The sequence below is a fragment of the Adiantum capillus-veneris genome, chromosome 14 (genome assembly GCF_014529385.1).
Source record: "Adiantum capillus-veneris isolate H3 chromosome 14, ASM1452938v2, whole genome shotgun sequence".
In the NCBI taxonomy this organism is placed as follows: Eukaryota; Viridiplantae; Streptophyta; class Polypodiopsida; order Polypodiales; family Pteridaceae; genus Adiantum; species Adiantum capillus-veneris.
In genome coordinates, this window is record NC_140944.1 from 32,828,200 (window position 1) to 32,845,540 (window position 17,341).

General features: G+C 43.6%; 1 protein-coding gene across 2 annotated transcripts; it reads left to right on the plus strand.

Annotated features, from left to right (window-relative positions):
* The first annotated feature begins 1,643 nt into the window (after positions 1 to 1,643).
* Positions 1,644 to 15,456, plus strand: LOC147442190 (uncharacterized). Of its 2 annotated transcripts, none has more exons than XM_086528454.1 (5): positions 1,644 to 1,923; positions 2,000 to 2,129; positions 13,981 to 14,025; positions 14,105 to 14,172; positions 15,111 to 15,456. In XM_086528454.1, exons 1-4 carry the CDS (start codon positions 1,659 to 1,661, stop codon positions 14,160 to 14,162), a joined length of 498 nt encoding a protein of 165 aa, XP_086384580.1. In that variant the 5' UTR covers positions 1,644 to 1,658; the 3' UTR covers positions 14,163 to 14,172; positions 15,111 to 15,456. The 2 variants fall into 2 exon arrangements, with proteins under 2 accessions (XP_086384580.1, XP_086384581.1); XM_086528455.1 differs by having other exon boundaries at positions 15,158 to 15,456.
* The last annotated feature ends 1,885 nt before the right edge of the window (positions 15,457 to 17,341 follow it).

The window sequence follows — 17,341 nt, forward strand, 5'->3', positions numbered from 1 at the left end:
CCTGAGCGTTTGTTGAAGCTAATGAGGAGATGGGTGGAGCTGAGAAAGTTGAAGCAGAAGGAAGAAAAATGGAAGAAGTGGATTAAGGAGAGGTATTCCATTGGGCTTTGTCTAGTAACCCTTTGCTTTAGCTAGCTATGGTAGATTATACACACTTGTAAATAATTTTTTCTCGAGAGAGGGAAGCATACTAGTATGATGTACTTAAGTGAATAGATTGCAAAGAGGTGCATTTTGGAGCTTTTCCCCACGTCTGTATGCCTTGATAATGCATGGTTACCTTGAGTTGTACATTTTTATGTAAAGTTTTTTGTTGGAATACATACATATTGCAAAGCTGGCAACTTAGAGAGAGAGAGAGAGAGAGAGAGAGAGAGAGAGAGGAGATAGAGAGAAGGGAGACAGAAGGGGGGTGAGAAAGAGGAGATAGAGAGAAGGGAGAGGGAAAGAGGGAGAGAGAGAGAGGAAGAGGGGAGAAAAGCTTGCTCAAAAAGCCGTGTTTGCAGCGAGCTTTTTGGAACAAGCTTTTCGAGAAACCTTCTCATTAGATTTGGTTAGTAAAGCAATATCCAAAAAAAGCTCCCTCTAAAGCTCGTTCGAAACCTCTACTCGGTCAGAAGCATAGTCCATGCTATCTGCATCTTCAGGTGGCCTACAACCTATTCTTTATACCAACTTCATAACGGACTATTCTACCTTCTACACTGAACATGCCTACCAAAAAGAGCATGTTATGTGCGTGCCGTGTCACACATCCTCAAGATCAAATTTTCTCCTTAGTAGTGATGTCGACGACTAGATAGGCAACAACGCATGGAGCGAGGGGTGCAAGTTCAAACTCAACCATATTCGTTTGCGCCTCTGCTTTTGTTTATGTCTGCAGAGGGCCCAAGATACCTCACTGAACATGAAGATGGACATGGCTGTCGGTCAATAATCTTTTGCGATGCAAACGATTGTGGTTGAGTTGAACTTGCATCCCTTCGCTTCATGCATTGCTCTATACAACCGTGGACATTCACTACTAAGGAGAAATTTGATGTCCGCTCACCATATGACACGCACACGCTTAGCAGGCTCTTTTCCACTCGAACAAGTGTGCTCTTGATATGGCAAAAGATTATTGGCTGACTGTTGTGTTCGGCTTTGTGCAGAGGGAAGTGTCTTGCCTCCTCACTATCTCACACGGGCATGGGCAGGAGGGGATCAATGGTCCACGCTTATTTCGGGGATCGGATACAAGTTGGCAGTCGGATCCGCTTTTTGTAAATTCGAGAAAATAGATAAACTCGGGTGCAAAAAAAATGTTAAATCAGGCATCCCCCTCCCCTCTCCTCCTCTTCTCCCTCAGATTCGAACCCAGGACATCACGTTTGCAAGCCTATCACCTTAACCACCTCACCTGTGTGTGCTTCTTGAAAGCATTGGGAGATGTGTTTCTTCTATGATGAACCCGCCGCATTGTAAATTTGGGTTAGCAAAGTAAACTTGGACAAATTGGTAAATTTAGGGCACGCCGCAAGATCAACAACCCACGATACCCACGCTCCCCGAAATAGGCGTGTGCCATTGATCCTCCCATGCCCGTGTGAGATAGTGCTGAGGGGTGTATTGGAGGACATAAAGAAAAGCAGAACAGAACAGACGTCCGGGCGGACATGTGTCAAAGGTCTCCCATTCATTTTATTGCACTCATCCAGAAGGCCAACAGCAGAAAGGATAGAGGGAGCTGCAGGCACTATGGCATTGTCGTCCATGCAAGGCGTTTGGCGCCCTTTGTAGACTACCTTTACGTCGTCATGTATGCTCACACGCTTGTTCATGGCGGCATCGTCTCCTTCCTTCTTGCCTCTGCTCTCACCTCCAACATTCCTCCTCCCTCTGCTCTCGATACCATGCAGAACGTACCGTCAACCATTTCAGGTGAGTGCTGAGAGAGAGAGAGAGAGAGAGAGAGAGAGAGAGAGAGAGAGAGAGAGAGAACATGAAAGATTTGCAGGTTTTGAGAAAGCCCAGCGGATACAAAAGCCCAACTCTGCCAAGGCGGAGTCTTGTACTCGCAAGTGTGTGGGCACCTGCATTCGCGGTGGAGGCGGTGCCCCTGGTGAAGGCCCTCTTAATGTGAGAAAGTAAGCTTCTATCTATCTTTTACAAGCAATACGCGTGTATGTAAGCAGGTAGTGGGGACAGGAACTAGTGTAAAGTAGTCACAGGTTAACGATGCACAATGGGTGTGGAGGATTGAGCCCTCACGAATCAGGATGGGATGCCAATTTTTTCTCTTTCTGTTGCTCGAGAGGAGATTGAAATTGGCTGGTTGGGGTGGAAGAAGAAGAAGAAAATGTCTTTTGCATTCTAGTATTATTTGAATAGAGAAGATTAGATTGGGTTTTATATTGATATCTAAACGAATTTTGGGTGTTCTCCTTGCTTAGATATTAAATGGGTACGACATACTGGTAGGCTTGATATTAAACTACCTCGATACCTGCCAAAATTCCGCTCTGCTTACCACTTAGGAGATTGTTGTCATATCCTCATAAAAGGAATACAGGAGACAGTGGATTCCAACCCATTACCGCCATCAAATAACCTTCTGATGGTATTACGTAACCAACCAAGCAGCCATCTCTAGGTGCTCCAAGACGGCAACTCATGTATTAAAAAAATCTTGCAAGCGGTTCTCCTGCTCTGCCCACAACACTGAAATGCGCGTCCCATGCTCGTCTCCCTGCGCGTCCCGTGCTGGTCTATCTGCCGTCTTGCTCGCACGCCCACCTGTTTGACTGCCGCACTGCCATCTGGGTGCTCGTCGTGCATTTCCAGGCTGCTACGCCACTTGCGACCAGTATTTTCTGAGATTCGGCTTATTAAGCCTTTTTCCAAAATGGGTATGACATACTCCTTGCTTGTGTTAGAAAAGAGTGGAATCTTGTAGCTTTCAAAATTGTGAAAACTTTAGGGTAGAACACGTTTTATTAGTGACATAATGCATTGGATGAAATTTGAAAGCCCAAGAAACATCAGCTATTTCTGGCATTTAGCATCCTTGCATTGAAGTGACCTTTACTTTCTATGTCAATGAAACTTTGAGTCATATATTGAACGACTCTTTGCCTTTTCAAAATGTAATCCTTCATTTTCTTGACCTTTTGAGGATCCAAACGTGGCAACTGCACCTCAAGAGGAGCTCTCTTCGTGAGCGTCATCCAATTGTAAACCTTGTCAAGTTTCTCTTGAACGTTATTCATAATCTGAATGTCTCCAAGTGCATGCCGGATTAAACGGATCCGAGCATTCAGCTGATCCCAAGAGCCATGATACTGTTTAAGCTTCTTCAACTCCTTGGACGAGAGCTTCTGATCCTTGGGAATCTTTGACAAATCACTCTCATAATTGACCATTACGATAAGGTCATAGTTCTCTTATACTACCTCCATAAGCGCTTTCCCAATCCGGCATCAAGCTTTTGATCGTGAGGAAATTGCAATGCCACATCATTCGTAGTCATCTTTATTTGCTCTAGGAGCCATCCAATGTCTTGAGAACAGTGTCAGCTTGTCACATGCACACTGGATTTGTGTGCATGTGCCTACTTCTAGAGCCAAACAATGTTTATAGAACCTAGGGGATTTAGTTCGGCAATTTTGTGAACCTACTCGTAGGGCCCGCACTTGCAGACAAGGCCTTTAGATAAGTTTTTATCTGGCGAAACCCTTTTTGCATAAATGGTTTGTATATGTATCTGATGGCTGTTTGCTCCCTTCCCATATTCTGTCACGTGCACATCTAACCCTATGTGCATGTGGACAAGATGTAACTCCTATCTCTAGGGTTTAGGACAACTTAGGAAGTATTATGGCACCCTTGTGAGCCTGTTCGTAGGACATGCGTGTTCGTAGGACGCGCATGTCCAAACACTTTAAGAGTCCAAGCATTTTAGAGTAGTTGCATACCCTCTAATTGCACATAAGCATAGCCAATGTGTGCTAAGTGTAGGCATTGGGGAGCGTTCCCACACAATTGCATTAGTATCCATCCTAGGTATTTCTCTGCATGTGAATCACCTCTTATTAGTAGTTCATCAACTTATTAATAAGTGATATTTTTGCATCATTTTTAGAATCGTGGGTTGGATTGCCTGATCCAGCTTTTACCCCATATATAAGTGACCCTAGGAGTCACTTCTCAACTATAAGTCAGTACTCGCTGTCACAAAATGATGACATGGCATGTCCACCCGAAAATTGACAGTTTTAAAAGATTATAAGTTGTTCCAACTTTTAGGGTACCCGTCCGATGGGACCCTTGGGGACATATAGACATAATAAACTAAGAGAGATCACGTAGGGATGCTGATGTGGTAGCTATACGGCAAGCCCGCAAATCGCGTTGACTGCTGACGTGGCAGTGTACGGTTTTTCCGTGAATTGCGCTGACTGTTGGGCAGCGCTAGCTTTTGGGCCTGGATGAGACTGAAGCTTTTCATGTAATTGCTTTTGAGAAGAGCCTTTAAATATGTAACTAGGGTCTCTCTTCTCTCAGATTTGCCTGGGAGCAGTGAGCAAAGAGGACCCTCGGACTTTGTCCTTTGCTCAAGCATTAATATAGGAATAAATACTGAAAGGGACGCTAGACTTTGGGGCCAATACCTCTGGGCACAAAACTACGCCGGGCCGTGTCGTCTCTCTATTGAATTCTGATAAAGTCAATGAAGTGATTTTAAGCGATTTCTCATGTGTCGTGCCAGATTCCCGACTTGGGGTGTTCAAGTCTGTTACATTGGTATCAAAGCTCAATTGAATTGGAGAATCCAATCCCTTCTACTGCGACACTCATGGATTCAGTCGAAGAATCCTGCACGGATCAGAACAACCCACTTGACAACTCAAGGTGAGGTGAGAACACGAAAGCTTCAAATGGACAATGATCACCTTTTGTTGATTCAGAAGGAGAGTACGGGCTACCTCGGCCCACGGAGTATGAACGAATGGAGAGACAGCGTCAACAAACATATTGATGCCTGTGCTTGGTTGATGCTCCAATATTCTAAAGATCATCAATACGCGAAATTCTTGACTAGGCACCCGATTGATGAGATGCATTCTCGATTGCGTACGGCCATCGATTCACCTTTGAAGTCAGCTTTGAAGAAAGCACTTGTTTTGCGGGTGTACACTGAAGATGAACTCGACGACGTAGTCGAAAGACGAGTCGACCAACTCCTGAAGACCAAGAAGCATTCAAAGAAACACAGTTGATGAGCAGATTACCCTGACTACTTGGGTCACAAGTCTACTTTTGCGAATGCACGAAAGACAAAGAAACGCGTACGCTTTGAGGGTGTGTCGAGTTCGTCCTCATCCTCGTTTGATAGTTTTGACAACTCTTCCTCCTCTGATTCCACTGATGAGGACAAAAAACGAAGAAAGACCCAAAGACATAGAAAGAACAAGAGGAAGGCTAAGAAGAGCATATTCTACGAAGATCCCAAAAATATTCAGATAGTTCGGAGGAGACTTATCCTCTTCTGAGAGTTTAGACTCTAATGAACCGATGTTTTATTCTAAGAGGAAACATTTTTACAGAGCCTACTAATATGAATTTCTCGAGGACAAGAGCAAGAAACTAAAGATTTCAAGGAGGGTGGACAAGCACTAAAGTTTGATACTTTTTCAAGCTTCCAAGATATCCATAAGGTCTCGCTTTTATTTATCAGTTTAACATAGCTTATTCAGGAGGGCGCTATTCAGAGCACTCCAAGGTCCGCCGGAGGGAAGCATCCTATTTGAAAGGAAATGCACACCCCTCGTGGTCTACTCTTTTGTTACGAAAGGAAGCATTGACGAAGTTGCTGCAGTTTAAGCAACTTTTCACTTCCTCTTGGCTCACTCAGGAGGACGAACGTCAACCACACGTCGGACGCACATGGGTACGGATTAAGTACGGATGAGACTACCTGGAAATTCCACACGTCAGATAGCCTACTACATAGGATGCTCAAAAGCCTACATACTACACCACCATGTTTTAAACTTTATACACAAACACAAAACCATAGAAAGTTCGGAAATTAGAACTTAGAGACTAGCTTGTGGGCACGGGAGAAGCTGAAGGAGAGCAAGAGAGGGCGAGAGGATGGGCTGGCCACTGATTCGCAGCTCGCAGCTCGCAGCTCACCGATGTGCTGCAATGCCTGCATAACAGAGTCAACAACTCAACTCGCGCAGCCAAAAAACTGTAGGCGAAAAATTTTTGCCCCAAATTTTTTGCAGGGTACGGAATCACTTTCCGTATGTTTCCATACTCGGACGAGTACGGAAGTACGGCTCGGCAACCACACGGGCCACTTGGAATCATGTTTGGATGAACAAGGAAGAGACTTTGGATACTTATTGTCAGAGGTTTTGGGATACTTTCCTACTGGCCTCTTCTTTTAAAAAGGTCACTTTAAAGGAATACATCAAGCGATTTTATTGTGGTCTACCCAAAGAGATACGAGATTACAGCTTAGTGCAGAAGTTTGAGTCCATACAACAACTGATGGGACATGCTAAGCAAGGATTTGTTATGCATTGGGGTACTCTTACGTATCCAACTGATCAACTTTTGACAACAAGGACCAGACAAAATTCGAATAATGGTAAGAGAAGAAGAGGGAAGTGTTAGTCCCTCGCCGGACCCATCCTGCATACGACATGACACAAGCCAAACTCACACCTAGACATGTAGTGAGCGGACGTCAAGCTCACCTCCCAGCCATAGAGCCAATATGGGCTCACCCCCAAGCGTGGGAGCCTGCAGCCAAGTAGGCTAGCCTCACCACAAGGACGGTGTCCCATACCACTGAACCCACACCAATACGAGTGTGCGGGCAGAGCTGCCAAGGGCCTAGAGTCCAAGTGTGGTGATCACACAAGATGTCTCACAAATGAGACTCAAGTCCTGTGTATAGGACTTCATAACCCAAGGGCCATGTTCACACTTGCCTTACATAATTGCAGGCGCCCATCCTGATGTCTGGGAACGTAACACTTCCCCCCTTATTTTTAATTGTTGTCCTTAGCAATATCCTCGGTTATAAAGCGGGGGAACGATTCCTTAACAATCTAACTGACTCTCAAGTGGCTTGGACGATGCTTCCACTTGATCAAATATTCGGGGTATGAAGACTTTATCCAGCCGAGTACTTCACCTTACTGCTCTCCGGTGTTGTTGGTTTTGAAGAAAGACGGATCTAGGAGAATGTGCATTGATCATAGAGCTCTCAACAAAATCACCATCAAGAACCGATTTTCGATTGCTAGGATCGATGATATTCATAAGATCCGTTTCAACGGGATCGATTTGAAGAGCGGATATCATAAGATCCGAATCGCGTCGGGAGATGTCTACAAGACAGCTTTTCGAATGATCTTTGGTTTATTTGAACTTTTGGTGATGCCTTTTGGCCTTACCAATGCTCCAACGACATTTAACCGAATGATTGACAGGATTTTCAGAGAGTACAGATCTTTTGTTGGCACTTTCTTTGATGACATTATTGTCTTCTCCAAGGATGAGGCAGAACATAGAGAACATCTGCTACAGGTCTTTCAAGCATTGCGCGATCACAAGTTGGTGATCAATGCAAAGAAGAGTGAATTTTTCTTACCAGAGATTCACTTTTTGGGACACATCGTCTCAGCAGCAAGAGTAGAGATAGACCCGGCCAAGATTGAGACTATATGTGATTGGCCCGATTTGAAGAATGTCCATGAAGTTAGAAGCTTCTTGGGCTTATGTTCTTACTATCGGCGGTTCATTAGAAAGTTTGCAGAGGTTGCTTGAAGCTTCCCCTTTGCATATTTTGACACAGAAAGGAGTCCCTTTCTCGTGGGGACCCACAGAGGTGATTGCCTTTTTGGGACACATCGTCTCAACAGCAAGAGTGCAGATGGACCCGGCCAAGATTGAGACTATATGTGATTGGCCCGATTTGAAGAATGCCCATGAAGTTAGAAGCTTCTTGGGCTTATGTTCTTACTACTGGCGATTCATTAGAAAGTTTGCAGAGGTTGCTTCCCCTTTGCATATTTTGACACAGAAAGGAGTCCCTTTCTCGTGGGGACCCACAGAGGTGACTGCCTTCAGACATTGAAAGAGAATTGACTACAAGACCAATTTTAACTTTGCCGGATTTGCAGAAGTATATTGTGATGCTTGTGGTCGTAGTCTGGGTGCGGTCTTAATGCAAGAAGGCCATGTCATTGCCTATGAGAGCTGATTGTTTGCAAGGCCGGAATTGACAGCACAGATATATGAGAAAGAGCTTTTGGCGGTTATCCATGCTCTTACTCAGTGGCGACATTACCTACTCGGAGCCGATTTTACGGTCTTCACAGATCACTAGAGTTTACGCTACTTCTTGTCATAGAAGCAGCTATCGGAAAAGCAGATGCGGTGGGGGCGAACATCTTGTCACAGTTTCTCTTCCAGATTGTCCATGTGCAGGGACAGTGTAACAAACTTGGACACTCCAAGTCATGAATCAACCGCGACAGCACCAAATAACCACTTCAAAACAAGTCACAGATCACAATAGATTTACACTGGCCCGGCGGAGTTCCGTGCCTAGAGATATTGGCCCCAAAGACTGGCGTCCCTTTTGGTATTTCTTTTTATATTAATCAGATCAAAGTACAAGAGAGTGGCTCGGGGTTCACTCTCAGACTCTGCGTCCAAATGCTCTGAGAAGTGAGGCCCTCACCACTAATTTAAAGATTACAAGGGATGCCCAAAAGCAGAGCCCCAAAAGCTTCAAATAAAAAACAATTGCTCTCTCTCTCACAGAGAGTCAAAACTTGAAAGCAAAGCATTCTCTCTCTATTTCTCATTAGGTAGAGAAAAAGCAAAATTTGCGTCGCTCATATTTTTATTTTTATTTTTTTCAGCCTCCGTGATTTCCGAAAATTAGGGTTTCTCACATCATCACTTTGTGACAGACAGAAGAGCTTGGTGGTAGATGCTTTGTCCTAGAAGTCGTTGGTCTTGGCTATTTCCGCGATACATCATAGGATATGGTCGATCAGTATGCCACAAATCCAGATTTTGAAGATGTATTCGATCGAATACAGAATGGGGAGGAAGTAGCGGGATATTCCATTCAGGATGGCTACTTGATGAAGAAAACGATGTTGTGCGTTACACAACCGTTGAGGGAAAAGGTTTTAACCGAATGCCACTGTCCACCATTTATGGGTCACCGCGGCATTGATACCACCTTGAAAGGTGTGGAGAGATACTTCTTCTGGCCGAGACTCAAGAAGGACGTGGACGATTTTGTACGCAGTTGCTTGGTATGCCAAAAGGTCAAGTTTGACAAGCATAAAGCACAGGGATTGTTACAGCCTTTACCCATTCCCACCCGCCCATGGGAAAGTATTGCCATGGATGTCATTTTTGATCTCTCGAAGTGTCACGTGACACATCCAACCCTATGTGTCCGTGGACAGGCTACAGCACGACAAGGGTTCAGTCAGTCCAGTCAGTCTAGATTTAGAAGTGTTTTGGCACTTTTGTGAGTCTGCTGTTCGCAGACCATGCATGCCCAGGCACTTAGTGGAGATACATATCCTGTGGTTGCACACAGCATGATCATAAGCATTCCCATCAGAATCCATCAAAATTCTTCGAGGGAATTTTCTAGTGCATTTAAGCCTATTTTCCCTATTTTGACATTTTCACTTATTATTTTTTAGTGACTTTTGTTGGAAAGTAGGTAGGGCAAATTGAGTAAGTTATATAAGCAAACCTAGACTAGCACTAATTGGCAGAAGAGGCAACAGGCGCCAAGCTCAGCAGACAACTTCTCAAGCAAGACACTTGGTGGATTTTCCTCCAAGCAAGGACCTTCCCTCAGCCTAGCGTTTCCAAGCATCATCGCCTAGAACTGCAGCACCCTTGGCGTTTTCCATCAAGGGGGTCATCGCCATACATACCCCATCAGCTAGCTTTTTTGAAGATCCCAGCGTTTGCAGATTTCAGCCTTTACAGCCTTCAGCCTTCGCCATTTTCAGCAGTAGAAAGACCATCCGATTCAGCCCTAAAGAGTAGCAGATTAGCCCCAAGAAACATCAGTTTTCAGCCTAAGACCTGCAGATTTTCAGCGACAAAGATCATCAGAAAACAGCCCCAAAATCAACGTTTTTGGACTTGTAGCAGATTTCAGCCCATAGCGTTTTTGGACAGCAGATAAAAGATTGCAGATTTCAGCCCTTCAGTCGGTCTCGCCATCACCGTCGTCGTCATCGACGTAGCCTACACTTGCATCAGTCACATGCAGTTCCATTGTACCAGATTGTGCAATCATAAGTAGACCACTCTCGCCGATGAGAGTGGGGCCTTCGGAGGAGGGTTTTACGTCGTCTCTGGTGTCATCTCTCTTCTCTCTCTATCTCTCAGTCTCATTCACTTAGGTCGGTCTCGCCATCACCGACATAGCTTAGACTTGCATCAGTCACATGCAGTCCCATTGTACCAGATTGTGCAATCATAAGTAGACCACTCTCGTCGACTAGAGTGGGGCCTTCGGAGGAGGGTTTTACGTCTCTGGTGTCGTATCTCTCTTCTCTCTCTCCCTCTCTCTCTCAGTCTCATTCACTTGCACGCACAGTGTCCATTCACTTTGTTTGTGATCATAGCATTCTCTCATTAAGAACGAAAGGGAGAGCCCTTCCATAAGAACAAAAAGGAACCTTGAGCACAGTTCGGAGCACTCATCTAGAGCAAAGCGCAAACATTCATTCCACTGCACCTAACACGAAGACTCAGAGTGGGCACGATGGTATCTGGACTTATTTTGACAGATTTAGCAACCAAGCTCATTTCATTCCAGTGAAGAAAACAGTCAAGTCGGATCATTTAGCGAGATTGTTCATTGCCCAGATATTCAGATTACATGGCATGCGTGAGACAATTGTCTCTGACAGAGATCCCCGATTCACGAGTTTTTTTAGGAAGGCTATTTGGGAGAACATTGGCACACGGTTACAGTTCTCGTCATCTTTCCAACTGCAGACAGATGGGCAATGTGAGATTGTAAATTCAATCGTACTGGATTTGTTGATGTCTTACATTTCGGATCAAAAGACTCAATCGGAAAGGTTTTTACCTGTGGTGGAATTTGCCTACAATAACACGATTCAATCTTCGACGAGGAAGGCACCATTTGAGATTATTGAAGGTGCTCCGAAGGTTTCACCCTTTTTAAGCACGAAAGATAAGATTTTTAAAGCGGACCAGTACACAAGGGACTTGGACACTGCTTTTGCCAAGGCTTTAGAGAAATCTCAAGAAAGACACAAAAAGGACACCGTCACGATTTGAAATTACAGGAGAACGATTGGGTGCTCTTACGTTTTGAGAAGGCACGCCTGAGAAAGAAAAAGGGAAAGGAGCGGCTTTTTCCAAAGCTTAGCATGAGATACTATGGACCTTTCGAGATAAAAGAAAAGATAAATGATATCTCCTTTAGACTGAAGCTGCCCTATACTTGGAGAATTCACAATGCTTTTCATGTGAGTCTCTTGAAGCCTCCTAAAGGCGCGGTGCCCGATGATGGGCAGCCAGATGAGCAACCCGAAGTGGAGGAAAGCAAGGAGATACTCGTTCCAGAACAAATACTAGCACATAAAGATAGAAAGAGATAAAGGTAAAGCGATAAGGCGGTTCTTGGTTAAATTCAAGAACTATCCCACATTGGATGCGAAGTGAATGGAGGAGGAGGACCTAGCAGACACTCCTCAGATTGTGAACCTTTACCTTGAAGCATTCGGTTTAGCATAGTCTATTTCGATAGAACCCCGACTTCCGCATGGGCGAATCTAGTGCAGCGGGTATGCACAAGAGGGGAGCCACTCCACTCCTTTGTCGACAGACTGTCCCGATACTTGGATTTGATATAGAGTCACTGATGTCCCTTTGGGTTTCAGGGATACTGCTGAGTGACAGTATTCTGCTGTATGACTTTATGATTCGGAATTCCCGATAATGAAAATGATACTGATTTGTACTTAACTTGTTTAAGTGCAGGAACTGATAGACAAAATGACTGCAGCATTTCGGTCTGATAAATCTCTATAGACATGATTGCAATACGAATTAGTGATTGCAATAAGGATTAGTTAATCGGGCATGTGTGAGGTCCCGACTGGATCTAGATGTGATTGCTAAATACGTCACCAATTAATCATGGTCTGAGATTTGGAATAACTTTTGAATGTGATTTGTCATGTGATGTCAAGTGATGTCGTGTGATGTTCTGTGATGTGATTGTCGACAATTGGTACATGTGCTAGATGTGTTGTTCCTAGTGCGTTAGTACTAACAGTCAGTGTCTGCTAAGACAGTCTGTCTGTTTTGTAGGCGTAATCGAGGGCGATAACAATGCTTTCAAGAGGGGGTATGTCTCAAATGGGTGACGTGGCATGGCCCCTGGACACACTCATACAGTGGGGCAACAGACCCGGACACCCCAAATCTGGCCAGCAGTGGACACGCGGCAGCTGTACGGCAGTCCCAGAAATTGCACCGTATTTCACATTGACAGTGCTGACGTGGCATGCCATATGGATTTCCGCTTTTTACGCCGACAATGTACGGAAAACTGCTTTTGGGGATTAATTTCTTTATTTTGAAAAGCTTAAGAGCTTTTGATTTTGGAGCTCTGCTTTTGGGCATCCCTTGTAACCTATAAATTAGTGGGCAAGGCTTCACTTCTTAGAGCATCTGGACGCAGAGTCTGAGAGTGAGAACCCTTCCACTCTCTGTATTTTGAGCACACATTAATACAAAAAGAAATACTGAAAGGGGCGCCAGTCTTTGGGGCCAATATCTCTAGCCACGGAACTCCGCCGGGCCGTGTCAAATCAAGTGTGAATTGTGAACTGTTTTGAAGTGAATCTCTGCAGTGTCGCGGTAGAATCTTGACTTGGAGTGTCCAAGTTTGTTACAAATTTTATTTGGCATTGCCCTACCTCCCCTTGGGCACCTATTCATGGGGGCAAGGGGGTACCCACTTCCATCATCTGGTTATTGTGTATTGGGTCTTCTACTCATGGTAGTCATGGGGGGTTGATCGCCCCCTCTTCCACACTAGCGTTTTGTGTTGTGTCTACTCTCTCTCTCTCTCTCTCTCTCTCTCTCTCTCTCTCTCTCTCTCTCTCTCTCTCTTCCGCACACGTGCACTCTCACAGGCCCTTGGGCGCATGAAGAAGGTAGAAGACAAGCAAAGAGCATAGTGCCTGGCAAGCAAGCGTCAGCGTTTTGCAGACTCCAGATCAGCGTTTTCAGCCCTTGGCGTTTTTGCCAGCAGATCAGCCCTAGCCTTGCGGTACCACACCATCCCGCACCCGTTCCCTCACCGAATTCTCCAAGCGTTTTTAGTTCAGCCAGCATTTCTTCAGATTTCAGCCCATCAGTCATAAATCCTACCCCCGAAAGCAACTTTCAATAGAACCCTCGCCTAGGCACGCACACAAGCAAACAGTCAAACACACAAAACAACGTAAAAATGGAAAACGAAAGGGGAATCTGAGGAAGTAACAGCGAGAAACCTGCGAGAAGGCAGAATACAGAATGGAGCCCTCAACTGTGGAAATGCAGGAAGAGTGATTGCATCTCAGGACTGCTGCTTCGATTGGGGACATGGAAAGAATCATATCACAAAAACTCTCTCTCTCTCTCTCTCTCTCTCTCTCTCTCTCTCTCTAAGTGAGGTGGATCGATGTGAAGAAATGCTCGTGAACGGGGTAGTACAGGCTGCCGTGTTTATTTATTCAATTTTGTGACCACATTCAGCCAGATTTTACCGATTTTTGTTGAAAATAGTCTCAAAATATTGTATAAGAGATTTTCATGCGTCTTGCTCAGGCATTTGCAATATCACATTTTCTCTCTTTTAAAGTAACTTTTGGTGGGGGCTCTTGATGTTGGTTTCAGACCTCTCGTGGTATTCAAGGAAGGGTTCAGAAGCAGAAACTATTGGTGAGTTTCTATTGGGATGTTAAATTTGTAGGTTTCCAAGCTCTTCTGTGCAGTATTACATATGTCCATGTGCTTGCAGCCTTGTGGAATGTTCTGAAATATGCAATATAATAGGCAATGGGGATGATGGACCATGATTATGAAAAGGTTTGTTATCTTCTCTCTTTTTTTTGTGTGCTTGGGAATGGGAGATCATTGAGCAAAGCATTTCAGGGTTGAGGATGTATGGCACATTTGTCTGCATGGTTTCCAATTTCATGAGGCTTTTCATATCACTATCACCCTTGACTGATGTTGCAGCAGGTTTTTTATTTTTCTGAAATTGTGAAGACCTAATCGCTCTATTGTTTCTTACTATTTATATGGAGAGTAAGAAGGCTCTCAACTTTCTATGTCACGAGACCGTTACCCTTCACTTATGCATTTGAGATGTTCTGAAAGGATTTTTATTTTTCCCAAATTGTGGAGACCTAAATGCTCTATTGTTTCATGAAAGAGGTTGTTTGTTGTTTCTCTAAGATGAGGGAGTTGGGTTCATAGCAGCCAAGGTAAGGGAGAGGACGTTTAATATGCGGCGTACAATACGTGTACTAAACGTATTTTGGAGAATCAAAAATAAAATGGGTCAACTTTTTTTAATATGATACTTCTAGAAGGACAAATGAAACGGGATCATGCTACTCCTCCATGACACTTCAATGTTTAACCATAACATACATAAACAAGCACCATGAAGCTCTAAAACACACTTGATCAACTAGCAAAAGACATAAGAATAGAATACATTTTGAGCCAAAAAACAATAGAATGAAAAACGTGATGCGACGTACTATACATTTTAATATGGGAAGTTCCATACTCCAAGTAAAATATGCATGTATTAGTTGCTATGATCGGGTTTGCTTTAAATACTAAAGATAATTTTGAGATACCATGAGGTTCCTGATCGTTTTGATGAAATGGCACTAATGAAAGAAAGTTGTGAAGCATGACGATGTATATATGTTTATCCTAAAGTTCATCTATTTTTCAGTATGACCCTCCCTTTTTCTACAAGTTTTTAAAATGAATGTTATGCTGCCTAGGTTGGATGGCTCATATACATTTTATCCCTTATGTCTGCTCTGTAAAGCATTGGTTCTAGTGTACCCATGGATACAGTATGCATGGTGGAGGCGTACACAACAAGAAGTTGGGTGGTGATGGTATTGAGAGACAATTCGCTTTGAAGGTAACACGGAAGCAAGGTGGTCTGAGTTAATGGCTTCTTGTTTGCTTTCTCCATACATTATGACATTATTATAACATGTAACATGTACAAGCTTACAGGAACAAAGCCAAGAAATTGTATAATCTTGCAAAAGTGGGCAATGTGAAAGTTGTTAAAAAAATCACGGATTTTGGTCTTGGAAAATTGTTTGGATTGTCATTTGTGTTTTGCCCTCCATCGATCTTATTGAAGCAGTCAATAATGCCTGTAAAATAATGCTTGGTTGATAATCCATGTTTCTATTATGAAAGGTCCGCACAATCAAGTAGTAATATGAGTTGTATGCTCTTCTTTGTCATGATCATTTGCTACGTGTGCTTGCTAAGTGCACACCCTAAGAAAATTTAGTTAAAATGTAATGTAAGAAAAGTGTCAACAATTGATTTCTTTGAAGACAGTACCTTGATTTAATGAATTCAATCTCGATGTGGATCTGTTGGTGGCTTGAGAATTTTAAAATATGTATGTATTTTATAGTTCCGGTCGCTCTTTTAATACCCATGCTTGGAATCATGCTATCATAGCTGGCCTTTTGAAAGGTTGGTGTGTGCACCTAAAAAAAGAGTTGAAATTACTTGAATTTTGTTTTTGAAGTGAAACAAATTGAATTTCTTATGGATTGATTCGCTAAAGGCTGTGGGGGGTTTCTAGTCACCGAGCGAATACAAATCCGAGTAAGTTGATACAAGAGCAAAAATGGTGAAAGAAAAAAGATATGGCATGCACATTACTTTCACGACAACATATCTTACACTCCATCCACTTGAGCAAGCTGTTCGATTGTTGGCTTTAGGGTAGGGTAGTTTCTATCATTGTGTGAGGAACTTCCAAAATGATGTCAACCCCCAACAATCTCCTAGTTCAATTGGCTCTACTTTTGTTTTATTCATTACTGTTGAGATGGTCTCTGAGATTCCCTGAATGCTTCACTACCCTTACAAAAGGGTTTTTTGGTTTTGAACCCCACCAATCCAACAAATAATCTATTGCTACTCCTGTAACCACTTCAGCGCCCGGCTTACTTGCTCGTCGGCTCTGCATGCTACCACTTGCTTATCTGCGCATTCGCCATGGACTCCAAGAGATGATGCCCTAGACAGGAAGCACTTGCGCTCGCTCTCTCTCTCTCTCTCCCCCCCCCCCCTCGCGCGACTATAATCGCTTCCTCAAGGCCATCTACCTTGATTTGCATCTTCTTTTCTTTTTTAAAGATTGTAGCACCCTGCATGAAGGCAAACGCAACCCTACAGGTTTGCCTGAAGCGGTGTTCACACAAAGTGGAAATACTAGTTTCTTTGTAACATACTGGTACATACTAGTTCAACATCATGGTACCAAAGGAAATGTAGCACCGCATCATTAATCCTTTGATGACAATTAAATCCAGCACCGGTGCGTGGTTATCATATTGCACATGGAATGAAATGCCCAATAACTCTCTTGATTTTTAGATCAAGGCAAACTTTGCAAAATTGAGTTTGAGGGATCTTTATAGAATGCTTCTTAATAGACCTTCGTGGAGTATGTATTGTGCGTCATATAGTGCACATAAATGTAGTTCCCCTTGAAAGGGGATGTCACATTTTTTTGGGAGAGCATAAATAAATTAGGAGCCATTGCTAGTAGCCAAAGCCAAGTAATTAGGAAGTCTACTTGTGGATTGGTGCAAAAGACCTTGTTGCCCTCCATAAGCTACTACCTCCCCGCCCTCCCTTTCCGGAGGGGCATCGTGTCCTCACTATTCCACAATGTGCTACCCCTTCCCTCTAGACCATCACATGAAATATAGTCTACATCATAAACAAACACATGGTTTGACCATCAACATCTTTTGCTCTTCTCAAACATAGAAAAGAAACCAAGAGCCTTCAAAATGAAATCCAAAAAGTTGTATTCTCGATTCGAGTTTCACTTTAAATTTTGGGAAGGAGTTACATGGAAATATTCATCCAACATGGCTTTCCTCATCTTCTTTTGCCAAAGCCCACAAAAAAGGTACAACTAGCGTGTTCTTGCATGCCAACAAATAGCAAATTAATCTTTCTT